At 42.0% G+C, this 21,754-nt stretch overlaps 2 protein-coding genes across 7 annotated transcripts in view; one reads left to right on the top strand and one right to left on the bottom strand.

Annotated features, from left to right (window-relative positions):
* The window catches only part of arfgef1 (ADP-ribosylation factor guanine nucleotide-exchange factor 1 (brefeldin A-inhibited)), a 216,419-nt gene extending 213,375 nt beyond the window's left edge, over positions 1-3,044 (top strand). For both annotated transcript variants that reach the window (XM_039754611.1, XM_039754610.1), the window contains one exon: positions 1,667-3,044. In XM_039754611.1, coding sequence (XP_039610545.1) covers positions 1,667-1,831 — 165 coding nt within the window. In that variant the 3' untranslated portion in view covers positions 1,832-3,044. The remainder of the gene's footprint in view (positions 1-1,666) is intronic.
* Positions 3,045-15,624: 12,580 nt separating this feature from the next.
* The window catches only part of LOC120530270 (centrosome and spindle pole-associated protein 1), a 115,842-nt gene continuing 109,712 nt past the window's right edge, over positions 15,625-21,754 (bottom strand). For all 5 annotated transcript variants that reach the window (XM_039754605.1, XM_039754609.1, XM_039754607.1 and 2 more), the window contains 3 exons: positions 19,397-19,503; positions 18,340-18,478; positions 15,625-16,265 (listed from right to left, as the gene is read on the bottom strand). In XM_039754605.1, coding sequence (XP_039610539.1) covers positions 16,039-16,265; positions 18,340-18,478; positions 19,397-19,503 — 473 coding nt within the window. In that variant the 3' untranslated portion in view covers positions 15,625-16,038. The remainder of the gene's footprint in view (positions 16,266-18,339; positions 18,479-19,396; positions 19,504-21,754) is intronic.

Genomic DNA, 21,754 nt, shown 5'->3' with positions numbered 1-21,754 from the left:
AGAAATTGTTTCTTTCAACTGAATTTCAACTAATTTCTGTCTAGCAACTTACCATTTCTGCTTATAAACAAAGCAAAGCTGTTTTGGAACAGATTAATGCAGCTTGAAGCGTAGCACAGTATGTACTTTTTCAACATTTTCAGTTATTTTGTGTTTTCGTGTGTCGCTGAATGTAACCAGTGGCATGTGCAGCTTCACAGTAACCTCCATCATAGGCCAGCTGCAACATCAACGGCTGCCTTTTAGTTGTAGAACCCACATCTTGCAATTCTTGGTGTCTGACATACGCCTGTAAGCTGTGGTATCTCAGTGAATATAGCAACAGGAGACCACCTGTATATTGTCACTTACTGGTGGGTTTATATGCAATCATTATGCATATTTTAGCTCCATGAGGTAATGAATGTATCATTATCAAAAACTAAGAAATTTGTGCAACACACTGTACATACCCATGGTTCAGTTTAAACAAATTTATGTTTTGTGGTTTTAAGTACAGTGATATTGCATCACTGTAATTTTATCAATAAGTTTGAAATAGTTTTTTATTAAATATGTTATAAGGCATTCTTCATTTTTGATGATATATATATATTACTTTTAAAAAATAAATAAAAAAAGCAAAAATTGTGTGAGAGCACAGATGTCAGTACATGTGCAAATCAAAAGCAGCTACACCTTGGTGCATAGTGTGGCTGTTGTTTACACTGTCCCATTTATTACAGCTCCCTTGAGAAAGTATGCATAATCCATAAAGTTCAATTTTAGCCTCATCTGACCTAAGAATCTTCTACCATGTATCTGGGGAGTCCACCACATGCTGTTGGGCAAACTCCAAACAAGTTTTTTTTTTTTTTTAAGGAATTTTTTAAAGCGCTTTTTTTCTTGCACTCTTCCATAAAGCCCCACTTTATGGATTGTATGGCTTAAAGTTATCCTATTGACAGATATCCACTGTGGATATTTGCAGCTCCTTCTGTGTTATTCTTGTTGTTTTTGTTACATCTCTGATTAATACCCTTCATACCCTATGTGAGTTTTGTTAGGCAGCCTTTTCTTATCAGGTTTGTACTGGTGCCATATGCTTTCCATTTTGTTATAATGGATTTAATGCTGCTCTGTGGGATTTTCAAAGCCTGGGATATTTGTTATAACCCAACCCTGATCTACATGTCTCCACAACTTGTCTCTGACCTGCTTAGAGTGCTCCTTGGTCTTCATTTTTTTTGCTTAGTGGTGTTGCAGTGACAGTGCCCTTCAGAACAGGTCTGTTTATGCAGACATCATGTGACACTTTAATTATACACAGGTGTACCCTAATCAACTAATTTTATGATTTCTGAAGTTAATAGGTTGGAATAGAAAAAGCAAATACATAGGCACTCACAACATTTCAGTTTTGACTTTCATTTCAGTAGACACAAGGACTGGCCTCTGGAGCTGGTTTCTGGTCGTCGCTACATGGAAGTAACTGCATAGGCCTCACATCTTGCATGATGAAGGGTGTTGCATCAGTCTAAGTGCTGGCCAGTCACACAACAAAACCTAAATGTCTACTGACTATGTGTTTGTAGTTTCTGCTTGAATCCAGTCTTTGTTATCACTTGTGATTTAAAAAAAAAATAGTTGTTGCCAGCATTTATTTATTTATTTTTATTTTTTTTAGTTCAAGGCTCATGCATCAAGATACTATCCCCTTCTTTGTGATATTATGCAATTTGACCTGATTCCTGAACTACGGGCTGTGCTGCGCAAATTCTTTCTGCGTATTGGGATTGTCTTTCAGATTTCACAGGCCTGTGAACAGGAGCAAGGATGCGACAAGCAGTAACAGAGATCCATGAATGGTAATCGGATATGAAGATTCCCAGGTTGTCTTGGAGGATCAACTTGCAATGGTGTCGTTTGCATCAGTATACATTTCTGGGTCCCTCAGGAATGGTTTTTTGATGGTGGACTGAGGCCTACTTGAGGGTACTATGGATGCTTTCAACTAATCCTGGCTTGCAGTCCTCTGTTCCCTTGCAGCTTTCAGGAAATCTAATGGTAAAGAGGCACTCCCATTTGGTTCATGCTGCGCATGCACCCAGTCATAATAAGCAAATTGCACAGATCGAAGCAGAGAAACGCTGAAGGCTCCTGTTCTGGTGACTGCATTGTAGAGCTGGAAGAATAATCTAAAAGGAAAATGCATTTAAAGAATACTCATTTTCGTCGTCCTGCGTTATCTGAAGGATGCATTATCGCAATGTCACTGCAAAATGCATTCGACTGAGAAGAAAGGAACATAAAGAGAAGAAAACAAAGCAACACGTAATACAGAAAGTTAGAAACAACATATTTCTCTCCCCCATCATTTTGGATTTGGTTGAAATATATGCAGAACTGTAACACTAAAACTGTTCCAGGAGATTTTTTTTTTTTTAAAATTTCATTTTTTTTTTCCTCACTCTGATTTTATTTCCTTATGCACTGGGGATTTTACATTATGTGAATCTTATTTCCTACTACCATTGCTAAAGCAATGATGGGAAAAGGTGTTGATACCAGGGATCATTTGCTGAATGGTGTAAAACATATTGGAGCCAATGAGACTATTCCACGTGAAATGGAAATAGTATGTACAGAGAGTTATTTAAAAATTGAAAAGAACCAGTCGCGGGGGTCCTTTAGAACTGGAATCACTGCAAAGTAATTGGAAATACGTCTGAAACTGTCACCGATCTTTCTCCATGTTTGATGTAGGTTTCACTGTATGTGTACAAATTTAATATTAAATATAATAAAAAGAAAATCAATTTTTGGTTTGGGGATGACCTAATATATGATAATATATCATACTACTGTGAACTATGCTTTTGATGGTAAATCGGATGAAGAGCATTCCTAGTCACAGGTGATGTAGAAAACCGAGGAGCAAAATGTATATGGTACAGCAATGTAAAGTTTTCTATGGTAAAAATCTGTACAACTTTCTGTACAATATTGGTTATCATCTGGCACATTCTAATCAGGTCACAGGTCAATAAAGTTTTTGAACTCTTCATCGGCGTCGTCGTGCATTAGCTGGCCCACTGTGTGGCGATTGATTGTGTTTCACTTTATTTGACTCCCCTTTTAGCTGTGGTCAAGTCTTATGTCTTCAAGTTTACAGCACTACTTTTTTATTTTGCCTTACACAATTTCTTGTATTAGGAATTTGTTAGTTTTCGCATACCCCTTGGGGCCAGAGCGCAGGGTCAGCCATTGTACAGCGCCCCTGAAACAATTGCAGGTTAAGGGTCTTGCTTAAGGGCCCGGCAGAGTGCGATCTCTTTAGGCATTGATGGGTATTCGAACCTGCAACCTTCTGGATACCAGCGCAGATCCTTAGCCTCAGAGCCACCACTCCTCTGTGCAAAGGAAACTTTAATGATGTGTGCTTTCATTTTAGGTTGCAAAAAGTAAAATATGTAAATTGTCGATTAAAACAAAGCAGAGAATTGGTTTTCTGTACACTTGTATACAAATGAGTCAAAAAATGAGAAGGAATGACATTAGCTGTACCAGCACCAGGATGAAAATCCAGCATTAGTGTCAAAACTTTGTCCCACATGCATGCATCTGACCTTTAGTGACCGAGGGAGGGTCTGGGACCTGGATGTACACTGCAGTACACCGCTCATGGCACAGCAGGAGAAAGATGGAGCAGAGCCTGGTGGACGCAATGGACTTGAACTGTCAGCCAGAATTTTGAACTACTCTTAAAACAAGATGGCGCTCGGTGCTCAGCTTTATTTCCGGGTTATTTTCACAATATGTTTTGGAAGCCTGTGCACAGGAGTGGTAAACTGTGCCAGTGCATTGACGCTTTGTTATGAATGTAATGTTTGCCTCAAGTAAATGAAATGCTGAATGTGTACAAATGACCACATCTGAAAATAAACCTCTTTTATTAGGACAAAGAGTCCATAAAATGAAAAGGCTAAGCTCTGTGTATTGTTGTTCAACACTTGTGTACTGCGATTCTCAAGTGAGGAGCATGTGAAGACGACACAATGGTGAGTGCACAAACACTTTGCTCATGAGAGTCAAGTTAAACTTTGTATTACATAAATGTATGAAGAATGTATTTTAATTTCTTGAATTTTTAATTGCTAAGGACTGACTTGGTTTTCATGGTATACAAAACTGGAAAGGTCGACATTGACACCTTTAAGGCAAAACTCTGAAATCGTAGGTTGTGTGTTGTGACCCTGAATAAGCAGCAGATTTTTGAAAATGGTGAGTTGCAGGATACAGAATGTGTGTCATGTGCAGTAGGAGGTTGATGTATGTGTGTGTGTGGACAACTCTGATTCAAGAGTATACCTGTAGGAAAAGGGTCCAGAGACCATGAGTGGTGGAACAAGTGGCAGAGATATTCATTGGGGTTCTGCAGCTGCCCTTGATCTTTCCTTCACTGGTAGTGATTTGTCTGCTCAGCAGGTTTACTGTTTATTGCGGTTGACTGTGAGGTTAGGGGGTCCGGTCCGAATGCTGTCATAGCAACAGTGAATGTGCCACTGAGTTGCCAGGCTTTGTAAGTCCAACTTAATCTGAACTGTTTGAAGTCACCGCACTGTACACTGAAGTTGCGTGTAACTCGGTGTTGATGGTCTCCCTGTCTATGGATGCTTTGTAACAACCATAAAAGTGGCTGAATGCCACACAAGCACAGGAATGACTGTCACAAAGGGCTGTGAACCACAAACAGTAAAAATGAAAGGACTACCCTGAGAGATATGATAGTCCATGTGGGACAAAGACTGTCCAGGCACTGAATACTCTTTTAACTTCTTTTTGTTAAAGGAGCAAAGACGAAACGCACTGTAACTGCCAGTAGAGAATTTATACTGCGGAATTAAAGCAGCAGCTTCATTACGGAGACAATCGGGTACTACCAACAAATCTGCATTTTATTTTGTTAATTCTTATTGTTAATTGTGGTGATATTTGATAAATAAGCATTGTCATTTATTGCATGTGACCTGAGTTTGAACTCTTTCATTTTGGTAGCAGAATGTAATAAGACTCTGCCTGTGAGAGAAAGTGCGTCAGCCTGTCCATCTTGGTGGGCCATAGAAAGAGAATCCCCGACCCCACCCTGGGTGGAACAAGAGCTTCTGCTTTTGTGGGTGACGTCAGTGTTACTACAGGGTGGACTGTGGCTCAGTTTTTCACTTAACAATGTCGGCTTAAGTCTGCTTTTAGATTTCAGGAGATCATTTTTGATCATGAGAGTTAAAAAAAAAAAAATCTGTGAGCTGGCAACATTTTGGAATATTTCTGCAAGGCCATGTGATGGTCTGATAAATAAAATAGGCCTTGACTAGGAGACATTCCAGAAATGTGACCCACTCACAATGAGGGTCTTGACCCTGATACATTTTCCTTAATCTGACTCTGAGAACACTTGTAACGTGCGGTTTGGAGTCACGTGAGTCCTTGTCTTGCTACGATGTCTGAAGTGTCTATTTGATCAGGCCCTGATTTCTTTTTGTCAACTCTTAACACCGCTTCAGATTATCAGGAGGGTCCCTCTTTTCAAAGCACTATTTTTTTGGGGGGGATGGGACTTCTGTCTTTATAACAGCAAAAAAGTTTAATCGACAGCAGGTTGGTAAAGTCGTCCAGGTTAATCCTTACCACTTTGCCATTAATCCAATGTTGAAGAGTTTGGGTTTGAGAGATGGAGTAGCACGTTGTCGAATTTGACATCATCCTGCCTCGATCCACAGAAGTTCCAGAGGTGACAAAAGGAGTACTTGTGTTATATTGAAATCAACATCTCAGCTTGTGTTTGTTCCTGTCCTGTTCTGCTCTGTTAGAAGCTTTCCATGACATGATCAGCTGACACAGAACAGAGGAAGGCCTACTCTTGACAAAATGGCAGAGGACAGAAAGTCTTCTAAAAAGCAAACGCAGAGTCTGGGCTGCAGTGTTCAGTAGTGACTTTAGCTTATTTATTTATGTCTGACATTCTGCTTGGTTTGTGTCTGAGCCCAGGATTTAATATGATAGGCAATGACGAGAAGAGTGTACTTGTGGTGTGAAGATGGTGGCTCTTTGTTAAGGAAACCATTTTTTGACGCTTTCTACTGCTTTGTGCTTTGTATAATACACCATAGGAAATTCCTTTCTTATGTCATTATTTTAGAAGTGATCCATCCATGGTGTTATTTTCCTCTGTTATTAGACCATGCGTCATTTAACTTTTTAATCTGAGCAGCCAAAAAAGAAAATCTGTGCCATCCTGTGGCCCAGAAAGAGGATTACAGTAAGTCCTCTACATACGAACTTTCAAAGATGCAAACCTGCATGTCCAATAAAATAAAAATGATTTAAATAAGTGAAAATTTGAAAACCGTACCGTAGCTTCAAATTTGGAGTTGTTGGTTTGTGTGTCCGCCACTAGGCAGAGCGTTAAAGCCCGCGCTCGTATTGCTTACATTCTCAGTCACAGGAGTGCATCTCTGTTTATGTTGAGTTATCGTGCTTTATTTCAAGCCCAAGATATCTGGAATGAAGCATAAAAACAGTGATTATGTACTGCTAAAAAGTGCCCGTCAATAACAATAGAAACAAAAGTGAAAATAATGGAGAGAGTAGAGCAAGATGGTAGACGTCGCTCGTTCGTACATGGCCGAGATCATGGAACATATTTTTGCAATGTATACCAGGTCGCTAACCACAAGCGAGTCTACCAAGATCAGCTGACTGAAAACGTAAAAAGACGATTGTTTGTTGATAAATGCACTTGAAATAAACGCAGAAATACTGTACATAAGTAATACGTCAGTCACAGATCTGCACAAGAGAAGAACGGGAGTCCATGTTTCTAAAAAAGAGACCAGTTTCATTGTCGGCTCGAAGTTCTCCAAACGGGGAGCGGTCTCTTCAGCACCCACAGGATCCCCACCGTGCACATAGTGATGCTGTCATCATCTTGCAGTCGCTCCCCCAAAAAATAGGGTAGACCGCAAGTGAACACCCGGCCAAGGCAGCAGTTCGTTTTAATTGTGTCCCATCGACCAGCAGGGAACGGACACGTTACGTGGTGAGCCTTTCAACCTTCAGTTGCACCGGTAGAGGACAAGCAATCCCTGCCTGGTTGTCAGGGTCTCAAAAATCTCACAGTGAGAATATTAACTTTTATGTATGTACAGTAAAAGTAAGTTTTCAATAAGAGTTGAGAGAGAGGTATTCGAGGTCTGCATACGTGGGCTCGTTCACCATTGATGAGCAGATGGAAAACAATGGGAATAAAAAATAACTTCCAGTTGCTTGTTGTTAAAATGCACTAAAAATCTACAACAAAAAATACAAATATCAACTTTAAAAAGCTCTTGTGTGCAAATAACTATACATGTACCTGTACATGTTTTCTCTAGGAGCTGCATTGTGTTCATTGGGTGCCAAAGCTAACTTGGTTGGACTTGCGAACAGAACTCATCGATACAGTATGTAGGCGACTTGCTGCATTAGCAAAAAGACACAACAATGGCCATCCAATAAAAAAAATACACTAAACATTTTTGTTTCCTTTCAAGTACATTTCCCACATGAATATTACTATTACGAGAAAAGTGGAAAGCAAACATCTTTTTAATAAATCCAAATAATTTGCCATTCCAAACTGGTAATCAATCCCTGCCGGTGTAATCACTTGAGTGGAAGATTCAGTAAAGTGGAGAGGAATTGAAGAAGGGCGAGGATTTGGTGTCATTTGAAAGGACAGAATGAATGGTTGCTCAACTTGTCCGATCCCATGAATGGAATGACTAAAGAATAAAGTAGTCAAAAAACAGCAAGCAATCAATGCAGCTTATTTACCTTGTCCTCATTTTAGCTCCATCATTAAAATGCATTTTTCTAAATGAGTCTGATAATAGTTCAGTATATCTCACTTTTCATTGAACAGTTCAATAAATTGAATAAAAAAAGAATTCCTAAGAAACATTGGCATTATTTGTGTTTTATATGTTTGAACTGTTTAGTGCTACACGCTGGCATTGTGCTTTACGTCTCCCTTTGGATATTTTGTTGTGTTCTTGCAGTTCCCGGTGGTCCAACAGTCACGTCCGTCACACTAGCAGCAGATTGACGTTTACCAAGACACTTTACTGTGCCTTCTCGTCACAGTTTTAAAGTTTAATGCAAAATGGCCTTTGCACCTCTGCTGCAGATTTAGACTTGATGTGTGCCGCCACAGCAAATGTGCCCCCAGTTGTTCATGCCCGCTTAATCTGCCTTTAGCTTTACATGCGTGTACCCCCAACTCGATTCATTCGCCCTTCATAAGTTTGTGCCGGAGCCGCCATTTCAGCCTTGCGTCTCAGTCACCTCACAGGCTCTTCTGCCGTGTCCTTATCTGTCCCCCTTTATCACACGTGGCCTTGTTTGTCACTCATCTCAGTCTGAGAGGGTAGGTGGTGACATTTGGGGGGCTTTTTTAATAATTTTGTGCCGTAGAATCTCAGGTGCCCTGTGCTGCTTGTGTACTCCTGTTGTAAATAGGATGCTGCATGGAGGCCACAGAATGAACTCTGATTTTATAACCATATGGCGAGTCGTCACAAACAGTTTAACAAACGCTGCATTAGGTGGTCCGTTACTAAAAGTATTACTGTATGGATAAGAAATGAGGGCTCTCGCAAGCAATGCATGGCATAAATGAGGCGCCTTACACTTGAGCAGTGTTAGTTGTGGTCAGAGGTAGTTGGGCACGAGGCCTGAGGTGACTGCGCTCCTCCATGATGAGGAAGGACTACCTTGTCATGTAACCATTTCAGGTGTTTATTGGGAGACTTCCAGAGACACAGGAGAGCCATCAACACTCCAGCCGATCTCTGATGGCACAAGTTGGTTGCAGTCATTGAAGGCAAACGGCGGCGGGTTAAACTGGCAGAGCCGAAGGCTGTGATGTTTACAGGAGTTTGAGATGGCATGAAGGTGAGTGCGCCATCATCTAGCAACAAGTGCCATTTCTACAGCTTATTTTTGTACCAAATTTGTAGCTTATGTTAAACAAAAAACGTACAAGTAAAAAGAAGGAGAAATTAGAATTATGTATCTGAATAAATAGATAAATGAAATGCCAAAAAAAAATTAATCAGTACAGATAAACAAGTAACTAATAACATGGAGTCCTTATAATGGATTACATTACTACTGTCGGTTTTAAGTCTCTCAAGATTATAATGAGAAATCTAACAGTCAAGGAGGTCAGCAAAACCATAAACTCCAGCTGGCAAATGTTGGAGAAAATAAAGCTAGTGGGGTTCAAGGCCAAACAACCAGCCAGCCCCCAGGGGCGTCTCTCCCAAACATGGTTGTGCTGTGGTGGTTCTTGCTTTTATGCTTCACCCTGACTGTAGTGGGCCTCGTCCACAGTTGCCACCTCAGGTGGCTGCACATGGCGGTGGCACACAATGCTGCCACTGGAAAGCGGAAAAGAAAGCAAGGAATAACCAGGGTTAATAATGATTACAAGTTTACGTAGTATGCAATATTGCAATACAGATGCTGATGAAAAGAAACTATTAGATTAAAAAATAATCTGTCAGTCTGCTGGTGCTCTGTGTGATGTTAGTGCGCCTTCCACATGATGGTGGCGACTGCTTTGTACCCCACGTCAGGTGCTCACAGCAAATTCCCAGACTGTTTTTGGCTGCTGTAAGCAGTGTCATTTATTGAGCCCACCCCGCGACACCATTATAATGTAGGAGACGAAGAGGAGGAGAAATGTATTTAACTCAGATAATCAATGATCAGTCTCTCCTGCCATCAGCAATGCTGTAATTGGTAACAGTTCAGTAAGGCTCTGACTTCATTTATCTGTCGTAGGAGGAGAGTCTTCAGCCTTTAGACTTAAATAAAGGTAATGAAGCACACCCGTTTTAAGAAAGATAATAGTACAATTTATTGATAAACATAATAATAATAATAATTATAGAAATGTAACTGTAAACATATACTGACATATAAGGCAGGGCATGGACAGACTAGACAGGCGTACAGAGATGCTGGTTGCTATTTAGATTTCTAATTTATCTCTGTACAGATAGTTTTTAAGGTACCAACTTTTTAAAGGTGATGTCCTTTGCTTTGTTGCAGCTCTGGGTTCAAGCGGCAAATTCATCTTGCATTGAAGTGTACTCTTTGTCTTTGCTGTATGACCCCTTTTTCATTTTAGTCGCACTCTTTGCTGTGTCATCTGCAGCTTCATACAGAATAGCACAACTCTTCCTAGTACAAGAGTTTAGTTGCTGAAGTTCACTTCTGCTTCTCCTGCATTTGGCTTGGCAGACTGGATCTCGATTTTCAGCCCCCCAATGAGAGACGGAGAGGCCTATCAGCATTTTGGAGAGGGTGTTCAGAATTCTCCGGAGAGATCATTTGAGTGTGAGTATAAAATAAGAAGGCACTCTAAACTCTCCTGATTGAATTAGTCACTTTATGTTACGAAATCAGGAATCCAGCCACAGGGGATGCACAAGCCAGTGTGTTTCTTCAAGTTGGTCCCAAGCCCAGATAAATGGGAGGCTTAAATCAGGAAGGGCATCCGGTGTAAAGTTTTGCCAAATCAATATGCAGCCAACAATACAAATCTCCATACCGGATCGGTCGGGCCCCGGGTTAACAACGACCGCCACCAGTACTGTTAGCCAACAGGGTGCTGGTGGAAATTGGGCTACTGTTGGCTGAAGAAGAGGGGGGAGACGTGTCTGGAGGCAGGAGGAGAGGAGGGAAGTAAAGAGAGTGGAACTGAGGGTAGGAACTTTGAATGTTGGCAGTATGACTGGTAAGGGGAGAGAGTTAACAGATATGATGAAGAGAACGAAGATTGATATATTGTGCGTGCAAGAGAATAAATGGAAGGGGAGTAAGGCCAGGTGGATCGGAGGTGGATTCAAATTGTTCTGTCATGGTGTGGATGGGAGGAGAAATGGGGTTGGAGTTATTCTGAAGGAACAGTATGTCAAGAGTGTTTTGGCGGTGAAAAGAGTGTCAGGCAGAGTAATGAAGCTGGTAATTGGAGGTGTGATGATGAATGTTGTTAGTGCATATGCATCGCAAGTTGGGTGTGCAATGGGTGAGAAAGAAGATTTTTGGAGTGAGTTGGATGAAGTGATGAACAGTGTACCCAAGGGACAAAAAGTGGTGATTGGAGCTGATTTCAATGAGCATGTTGGTGAAGGGAACAGTGGAGACGAGGAGGTGATGGGTAGGTATAGTGTCAAGGAGAGGAATGAAGAAGGTCAGAGGATAGTGGATTTTGCCAAAGAGATGGACATGGCTGTGGTGAATACGTATTTTAAGAAGAGGGAGGAACATAGGGTTACGTACAAGAGTGGAGGAAGATGCACACAGGTAGATTACATCCTATGTAGAAGAGTTGATCTGAAGGAGACCAAAGACTGCAAAGTGGTGGCAGGGGAAAGTGTAGTTAAGCAGCATAGGATAGTGGTCTGTAGGATGACGTTGGAGAGCAAGAAGAGGAAGAGAGTGAGGGCAGAGCCAAGGATCAAATGGTGGAAGTTGAAAAAGGAAGACTGCAAGGTTGAGTTTAGGGAGGAGGTGAGACAGGCACTGGGTGGCAGTGAAGAGTTACCAGACAGCTGGGAAACTACAGCAGATGTAGTAAGGGTGACAGCAAGAAGGGTGCTTGGTGTGACATCTGGAAAGAGGAAGGAGGAAAAGGAAACCTGGTGGTGGAATGAGGAAATACAAGAGAGTATACAGAGGAAGAGGATGGCAAAGAAGAAGTTGGATAGTCAGAGAGATGCAGAAAGTAGACAAGAGTACAAGGAGATAAGGCGCAAGGTGAAGAGAGAGGTGAAGGCTAAAGAAAAGGCGTATGATGAGTTGTATGAGAGGTTGGACACTAAGGAGGGAGAAAAGGATCTGTACCGGTTGGATAGACAGAGGGACGAGCTGAGAAAGATGTACAGCAGATAAGGGTGATAAAGGATAAAGATGGAAACGTACTCACAAGCAAGGAGGATGTGTTGAGCAGATGGAAAAAGTACTTTGAGAGGCTGATGAATGAAAAGAACGAGAGCGAGATGATGTTGGATGATGTGGAGATAGTGAATCAGGAAGTGCAACGGATTAGCAAGGAGGAAGTAAGGACAGCTATGAAGAGGATGAAAAATGGAAAGGCCATTGGTCCAGATGACATACCTGTGGAAGCATGGAGGTGTTTAGTAGAGATGACAGTGGAGTTTTTAACCAAATTGTTTAATTGAATCTTGAAAAGTGAGAGGAGTACTGGTGCCAAAATTTAAGAATAAGGGGTATGTGCAGGACTGCAGAAACTACAGGGAAATAAAATTGATGCGTCACAGCATGAAGTTATGGGAAAGAGTAGTGGGAGTTAGGTTAAGAAGTGAGGTGACGATTAGTGAGCAGCAGTATGGTTTCATGCCAAGAAAGAGCACCACAGATGTGATGTTTGCTCTGAGGATGTTGATGGAGAAGTTTAGATAAGGGCAGAAGGAGTTGCATTGCGTCTTTGTGGACCTGAAGAAAGCATATGACAGGGTGCCTCAAGAGGAGCTGTGGTATTGTATGAAGAAGGCAGGAGTGGCAGAGAAGTATGTAAGAGTTGTACAGGATATGTACGAGGGAAGTGTGACTGTGGTGAGGTCTGCGGTAGGAGTGATGAATGCATTCAACGTGGAGGTGGGATTACATCAGGGATCGGCTATGAGCCCTTTCTATATTTGCAGTGGTGATGGACAGGTTGCCAGATGAGATTAGACAGGAGTCGCTGTGGACCATGATGTTTGCTGATGACATTGTGATCTGTAGCGATAGTAGGGAGCAGGTTGAGGAGACCCTGGAGAGGTGGAGATATGCTCTAGAGAGAAGAGGAATGAAGGTCAGTAGGAACAAGACAGAATACATGTGTAAATGAGTGGGAGGTCAGTGGAATTGTGAAGATGCAGGGAGTAGAGTTGGTGAAGGTGGATGAGTTTAAATAGTTGGGATCAACAGTACAGAATAACGGGGATTGAGGAAGAGAAGTGATAAAGAGAGTGCAGGCAGTGTCAGGAGTAATTTGTGACAGACGGGTATCGGCAAGAGTGAAAGAGAAGGTCTAAAGGATGGTAGTGAGACCAGCTATGTTATAAGTGTTGGATACGGTGGCACTGACCAGAAAGCAGGAGACAGAGCTGGAAGTGGCAGAGTTAAAGATGCTAAGATTTGCATTGGGAATGACGAGGTTGAATAGGATTAGAAATGAGTACATTAGAGGGTCAGCTCAAGTTGGACAGTCAGAGAGGTGAGATTGCGTTGGTTTGGACATGTGCACAGGGGAGATGCTGAGTATATTGGAAGAAGGATGCTAAGGACAGAGCTGCCAGGGAAGAGGAAAAGAGGAAGGCCTAATAGAAGGTTTATGGATGTGGTTAGAAAGGACATGCAGGTGATGAGTGCAATACTGTAGAACAAGATGCAGAGGAGAGAAAGATATGGAAGAAGATGATCCGCTGTGGCAACCCCTAATGGGAGCAGCCAAAATAAGAGGAAGAAGATGTTACAAAATGAGGAACTTTTCATAGGTGAGTTCTACTGTCCAACCCAGTTGTCATTCCATGATTTATAGCACTCTTTGTTCTTGCTCGAGTCCATTGTATGCCTTCCAACTTAAGAAGATTGCATGGGCAGATGTCATTTCAGCCCTCCTTTTCACCTTTGTTATCAGATGGAGTCCAGGCAGATTGTGGTACGAGCTGGAGGTCAGGCACTTAGTTTGGAACACAACTGGAAGAAGATGCAGCTGGATTAACAGGCCTGGTGTGCCACTGAAGCCTAGCCGAATGGGCAATGTTCACTCTGTCCTACACAGCTAGACTTTTGTTTTTTTGTTTTTTTAATCATCAAGACTGAGGATGAACTGATAACTCAAAGGATCTCCTCTTCCTCAGCGCCATGCTTCAAACCTCATCAGTCTTTCCACAAATACACTAATTCACTGTCAACAAGGTGTCTTACTGAGAGGAAATTATCATCAGATTTGGAGTTGCAGACTCTCATCCTAATTACACTTAACTAACAAAGCTCACATAGATCTGCAAACAACAATGCTACCCTCATGTTCCAAAAATGGACACACGTGTCACCACAGGCTTTCTGTCAAAAGTGTTACACACCCAGTTGGTCTGCCGGTCCAACTCTTCAAGCAATACTGTAATAACCAAGACAGCGTCACAATATGATCTGCTTTCAGCATTTCCAGCCAAATCTCCTCATCCTCCATGGGCCTGTCACTGTTGACCTTTCTAAAAGCAAAATGTTCTCAGCTTCTGAAAAGGCTCCTTTCCTAATAAAACCTCTAAGCTTAGGACATTATCAAAAGTGTTCTTGTCATCTCAAGCACAACCCTCATTCAAGTCAAAGTTTTATCAGGTTATTTTGGTCAGAATCACCTTATGGGGTCCCAAAGTTAACTGCCATGGTCTCAAGGCTCCACTAGCCTGACTCTTCAGATCTTTCTGAGCCAGCATCTCACCAAGTGGAGATCAGTTGACAGCTCAACATCTCTCTGATCTGATGACAACCCACACAGTCTGCTGCTCACCTCTGGTACGAGGTGCACCCATGACTAGGCCTGTGTTTGAACAAACTTAATGCCAATTATAATTCACCGGCTGTACCCCTCAAAGGTCCCTCAGCATGTGCGTGGTGAAGTTTCCCAGCAGGACTACAGAGTTGAGCAGACATGTCCTTTCACTTAACTATTTCGATTGTCTGCACCGAGTCAACAGTCAATGGATTTTTGTTCTGTAATTCAGACACATTGCAGTGACCACCTCTTCCACTTGGACAAACTCCAACTGTATGGCAACCAGGCAGGACCTTGAGGGAATACCCATACCTACCTGGGACCAGATTTGGAGAGAGACCAGAATAAGATGGCCACTTGTGCAGTCAACCCTGTGTCTAGCAGTCAAGAGAGTCCTGTGAGTGACTTTGTGCTTCCTTCCGTTTCATCGCCACTGCTTTGTTCCCTCTGATCACATGAGATTTCTCTTCCTGTCTTCACATATTCTCTTTCCTGGCCGTCTTATTGTCCTTCCACCGTGTGGCTCTTTTGTCGACGTGGCCCCCGCTGCCTCTTTTTAAGTTCTTCACATTTCTTGACACGACTTCTTCAATATCTGCCGTTTGCTCCTTCTTTTCGGTATCCGGGTATCCATAAGGAGCAGTCGATGGGCTCCTCTCACTGCTTTACGGTCGAACTCTGCACACGTTGGTCGTTCGTCAAAGTGACGTAACTAAGCAGACTTTCGGCTTTCCGACTTTGTGTCACTGTGTGTAATGTGTAAACGTAACTTTATTATTTTGTCTTTTTATGATTAAAGAAAGCAATTCCAATTTAAATGCAGGTTTAAATAGCCGATAAGAAGACAACGGTGGAGACCTGTTAGGCACAGCAGCAACACAGTCAGTCATCGAAACACAAACCAAATGAAGGCACAAAATAGAAAGAACTTATTCAACAGCAGAGTTAATCATAAATTAATCAAAATATATTTTAATTTTTTTTCTAAAAACATTAATTCAGAAGTAATTTACAACCAAAATGTGTGTGTATATATATATATATACTGTATTAAATATAGTGTTAAATATTTCCCTTTGTTTTCAATTAATAAGCAGCTTAAATTACTTCCAAACTTTTTCAAATTAAGGAGGTTTGCTTTTAGAGACTTTAAAGTCATTAACCAGGAAACACCTGGTACACCATAGCAGCATTATAAAATAACGTAAAATAAAAAACGGGTTCAGATGCTCTACCAGAAATCTAGAAAGCCATCCAGAAGCGAGCTCTGCGACGGTGGGGACTCGACAGTCCACACGAGGTCTTCTGCCTCAACACACCGACAATCAAACAAGTGGCCTAGAAAAACACCAACACTGGGCACTTCCAGTCTGGCATGCGTCCCAAACTCAGCACGTAATCTAAGGTGCGCCACGTACATCGACGTAAAGGAGCTGGAGACCTCAGCCATGGGACGTCGAAGGGCCCTGCCAGTTTAAAACATACTGGCTCGCTGATGGTGGTCTCTCTCGTCGCATCTGATTAGCCATGAACCTCTTTATTGTTTCTGAGGTCCCAGGCCTCATCCAGGGGTCTGTGGCCACCGTCTCCACCGAGTATGGTCGTGCATGATCTTTGGAGGAAAAATGGTTTGGGTCATCATCAAGATCTTCCAAAAACATATTGTGATCTGAAAATAGGACAAAACAAACCTTTATTCAGTTGCTCAAACTTCAAACATTCAAAAATGTTACTTTTTAATAAAATCCCAAAACTGTCTTTTCTTAGGATGATTTTTTTCAGGATGTAAATGAAACAAATCAAAGACTCCATGGCGCGCGTTTATCATTTCACCAAAATGAAGCCATAAAAGCTGTGTGAGCAAAACCTGCTTCAGAGCAAAAATCTACAGCCCACCAGGACCAAACATGATGATCCCAGCCTTAACGAGAGGGGTCTGATGTACATATAAAGACCCTGGGGGTGAGGCGTGGAGGGGGATTGGGTGGGGGCTTACCACTGCTTACTGCCATATCAACTAAAGAGCACGGCTAGGAGCGCAGAAGGCCCACTCCTTTGGCTAGCATTGAATATCAAAGCTGCTGTGACCCAGTGGGTGTCTGTCATTCAGACACTTGTGCACGCTACTCTGCCAACGTCACAATACTGCAGTGTCATTAGGACATGCCACATGTTGAGTGACCCCCCCACTCCCCCCCCCGACAAACGGCAGTCCCTTATAAAGCGACTGGATTTCTGAAGAAAGCAGTCTAGTTTTACATTTGCATGACAGACTGGCACTACCTGCTTTACTTTGCAGCTGCCAGACCCTCTTTTGTGACACTTCAGCCGCACAACTTCCGAGTCTCATCTAATAAGACTGACCAATACACCATTTATACACTTGGGTCAGTGAAATAAAGAGCCATAAATTGACCACTGGGCACCTTAACAAACACACTTTTGATGGGCTTATGTGCACCCAAGATGCCTATGGCAGGACAGCCATTCCTTCCTTTATAACTCATTGCAAGCACTAGATCTGTGCTCTCTATATGCTCTCCTATCTGGACTTAGGTGCTGCTCCTTAGGAGGACTCTTATATCCAGGGTGTATCTAAAATCAGAGTGACGTCGTCCCTTTTGCTTTGGAGCGTAACCTGGTGTTGGACTGTAAGAGGGGAAGGCCATCTATAGTAGACCAGGATGCAAGTGCTACTAAAAGTCCAAATCTACTAAAGAAGAGCAAAGTGCAGACACAAGACAGACCATACAGAGCCATGCATGCATCTTGCTGAAGAATCACTGACTGCTTGGCAGGCGTGTGTAAAACCCTAAGGACAAACTGCAGTACCACCTGAAACCACAAGGTGCGACCAAAGTGAGAAGAGCTTCTGAACAAAGAAAGAAAAAGTGCAATGAACATCCTGCCAAAGCAAGCCAACCTGAAAGAATTGGGACAAACATCTCCTACAGCCGAGCCAATAGGAACCAAACTGTAAGTTCACCTACTTTGATCTTGAGACCCTCTGTCTGTAACTTGCTAGTTTGGATAAAGCCAGCTAATGTAGTGCTGCTACTGGCACTGCTGTGACTGAAAGTAATAACCAATGTGAAAAGAGCAGCTTCCCACACACACATAATCTACGCCAGTTGAGACTAGCAGTGCCCCATCACACCTTATGAATTAGTTAAAAACTAATAAATATACCCCGCTGAAAGACCACAATTCTAAGTAGAAGGTTTTAAATTTGAATTGTGTTTCCTGGTTTAGAAAGCAGAATTCATAAGTTATGTGCCTTTTTAGTTTTGAAAAGGATCCAACTAAGCTGGCACAGATTTAGGTTTTCTGCGCTTCATTATCGTTCTATCATATACATATATAACATCTTCCGTTAACCTCATGTTGTAAATAAATTGTTTACTGCAGCAAGTATGTTTGGGTTATTTGTTGAAAAGCCGTCCATCATTACATCCGAATCACAAACAGAGGAATGAAGTTATTTTTAACTCCTTTTTTTAAGTCATTCCTAAATTGCACAGATCTCTACATAGTTCTGGATTCCCAACTGGAAAGAAAAGCACAGATCTCACATAAGAGACACAATTCAAATCAAACAGATACTTCCAGAAGTTCTAAGGCCTCTGCCTTAATAAAAAGAAACAAAAACAATATTTCATTAAACCTCAAGTGAAACGTATGGAACATCCAAATAAATTTAAGTCAAGGAAAAGAACGAAAACTACAGAGTGAACCTTATTTACCAGCATTTCTGTCATAAGAGTTGAAATCCTCGAGTCGTTTTAACCGATGTTTGTTCTTGGCATTGAGGTGTTCTACGTTTAGACTGGATATCGAGTAGCTATCTGGTTGCACTTGGGGTTCCACTCCAAGCATATCATCCTATAAAGAAAAACTTTGGTCAGCACTCATAAGTAATAAAGTAATCCCTCGCTATATCGCGCTTCGACTTTCGTGGCTTCACTCTATCGCGGATTTTAAATGTAAGCATATCTAGATACATATCACGGATTTTTCGCTGGTTCGCGGATTTCTGCGGACAATGGGTCTTTTAATTTATGGTACATGCTTCCTCAGTTTGTTTGCCCAGTTGATTTCATACAAGGGACGCTATTGGCAGATGGCTTAGAAGCTACCCAATCAGAGCATGTATCACGTATTAAATAAAACTCCTCAATGATATACGATGTGCTTCCCGAGCGGTGCTTGATTGTTTGCTTCTCTCTCTCTGACATTCTCTGCGCCTGACAGAGGGGGTGTGAGCAGAGGGGCTGTTTGCACAGAGGATACGGACGCTTCTCTACAAAATGCCGCTTTATCACAGTGCTTCTGTATACTTAAAAGCACGCATTGATTTTTTGATTGTTTGCTTTTATCTCGCTCTCTCTCTCTGACATTCTCTGCTCCTTTGAAGAGAAGATATGTTTGCATTGTTTTAATTGTGAGAAAGAACTGTCATCTCTGTCTTGTCATGGAGGACAGTTTAAACTTTTGACTAAAGGGTGTTATTTCATGTCTAGAGGGCTCTAATAATGTTAACAGTGTGGGAGAGTTTATAAGGGCTTAAAATATATAAAAATAACCATACAAACATGGTTTCTACTTCGCGGATTTTCATCTATCGCGGGGGGTTCTGGAACGCAACCCCAGCGATCGAGGAGGGATTACTGTATGTCTTACGGTCTCCGTCCAAGGAAAATACATGACGATGCACGAGGAGTGTTAATTAAATGAATAATTTTAAAACACACACACACACAATAGTGTAATGAGTGATTTAAAGCATGCACAAACACTCACAAATTCAAAGTCTTTCTTCTTCTTCTGCCTTCGGCGCTCTCTTGCTGAAAGCTGCCTTTCACTTAAAAATGGGTCCATTAATGTCGGGAAAACTTCTCCATTGGTTCCTACAAAAGAGGATAAAAACTTGGAAATTGTAGACACAATAAACCTCCTCTATATCTAAAAATTTGACGTTGTGTGATAAATCAAGACAATTATGTTCAGATTTGTGGTCAAGAGTGAAAAGTACAAGGAGATGCTCGCTCACTCGCCTGTCTGTCAAATACTAGTGACGGATACCACCAAGACGGAAATGCATGAAATACAAGAAACAACTGAAGAAGCACACGGCAGGTATGCTTAGACAGAGAGATCTTACGACAGGAAAACAAAACCTGTGCCATTGAGACACTTAGGGCTTCTACTGTTAGAGCAGAGGGAGGTGATAGAAGAGGGACTGCGGAGGTCCTTAATGACACTGTTAGCTCTTCTGTGGAGGTCAGCTCTGTGTCCCTAATGTTTTAAGCTGACATTGCCCCTCTGTGTATGTGTATCTCATGCTGATCAGGTTCTATACTTGGATATTATGCAATCTGTGAGACTTGGCTCCACTGTGCAAGACTAGAAGGTGGCAGGCATAAACTGAAATATCTGAGCTTTCTTTAGCTGTCCAATGAGGTAAAATCATTGGGAAACCTCCGTGATAATAGTCCACTTATGTTGTGCATACCTTTGGCCATCATTGATGGTGCCTCTAAGATCTTTCTGATGAGCTGGTAACCGATGGCACTGCATTCTGGGAGAATGAGATGAGTGTCTGGTGCCCTCCTGCTTTCTGCACTCTATTAAGAATGAGATTATTGTCCTTGCGCCACTGTGGTGTTCAGACCCGGATGTCGGGTCCTTACTAAATTTAATGGTGGAGCTGGAGCAGTGTCTCTGGGCACACAAGTGAATAAGGAGCACAACAATGTGTTAAGCACATAGGATCAGTGCCAACTGAGGAAAGTGGCACTCAGACCCAAGTCTAGGAGCCTGGCTATCAATCTTGACAAAAGAGCAGTGTGAAATGCTGAGGTAAGTTTGATCTAAAACCATTTATGATGAGCAAACTGAGGTTGGTCTGTACTGTCTGGAATACTGCATGTGTCTGTATCGGGCTCTCAAAGCATTTATTCACACTAGGAGTGGGCGTTAAATAAGACTTCTCACTTTTTTGTATGGTAGTAGAATATTCATCATTTTGATGAGGCTTCAATTAGATAAAACTGCCAATAAGTAAACTAAAATATGATAAAATCCAAGAATAAAATACAGTCCAGAAGAGAGTTCCCTTAAAAAACAAAAAAAAAAAAACAAACAACAAACAAACCATACAATCCAAGCCAAGTGCATCTTTCTCCCTCATCTCTCTTATTCACCCCAATGGGTCCTCTCAGCCAGTGAAATGCTGGCAGCTCCAGTCCTTTTCTCCGGCTTTAATCCCAACCACTGCCATTGGCACCCGCTGAGAAGCTTGGAGACACAATTCCACAGTCTGTCCTGCCACCTGACATCGGTCCAGCAGGACCCCTAAGGCACTCAATGGCAGCAACCTATCCCTGGAGGGGGAATGGCACGCTCTGGCCTCCTTATTCAGACATTCTTGATCTTTCCTTTTTCTTGACAATTCTTCAGCCTGCTTTCTGTCTTAGTCAGGCTACCTTTATACTCCTGTGGGTACAGAAGCCTTAATAATGACTGGCAGAGTGCTCATGGAAACAGCTGAGCTGATCACACCTACACCATTATAGGTAATCAGCTCACCTTCCCACCAAACACCCTGGGATCTGAATCCACAAAGCTTGAACTGCACGTTTTTATTTTTATACCTCAAACGTGCAGCATCACAAATGGGTGCCTCTGTATTCAGTTTATAGCTATCATAAATCACTTTTTAATCAAGTTTAATTTGCTTTGTGAGTTCCTATCAGCATTTGTTATGTTGCCCTAATGCTTAACTGGAAGGTGTTGGGGTGAACGCTCAGTAAACGCTCAGTAAATCACAGATGTGATGGGTGATGCACAATTTCTTATTAGAAAATGAGTAGAATGCTTTCAAAGGCACAAAGTTACTGGTGCAATTCTGAGGAGTCCACTCACACTTTTTCCTCATTACAAATGGACGAGTCTCTAAACATTTCTGAATCTGCAAATTTACAACAATCATATAAATCTCTTCTCTCTCTCTCTCTTCTGTCCGGTACTGTACCACTTTCTTATTGGGTCCTCACATTTCAACCCCTACTTATAAAATGGCAGCAGCAGCAGGATTGAGATGTGATGCAACGGTCCAAGGCCAGGAAGGAGTAAGCGATGTCTGATCAGGGTGCTGGT

The sequence above is a fragment of the Polypterus senegalus genome, chromosome 5, assembly GCF_016835505.1.
Source record: "Polypterus senegalus isolate Bchr_013 chromosome 5, ASM1683550v1, whole genome shotgun sequence".
In the NCBI taxonomy this organism is placed as follows: Eukaryota; Metazoa; Chordata; class Cladistia; order Polypteriformes; family Polypteridae; genus Polypterus; species Polypterus senegalus.
This window is presented reverse-complemented; position numbering and strand designations above follow the sequence as displayed.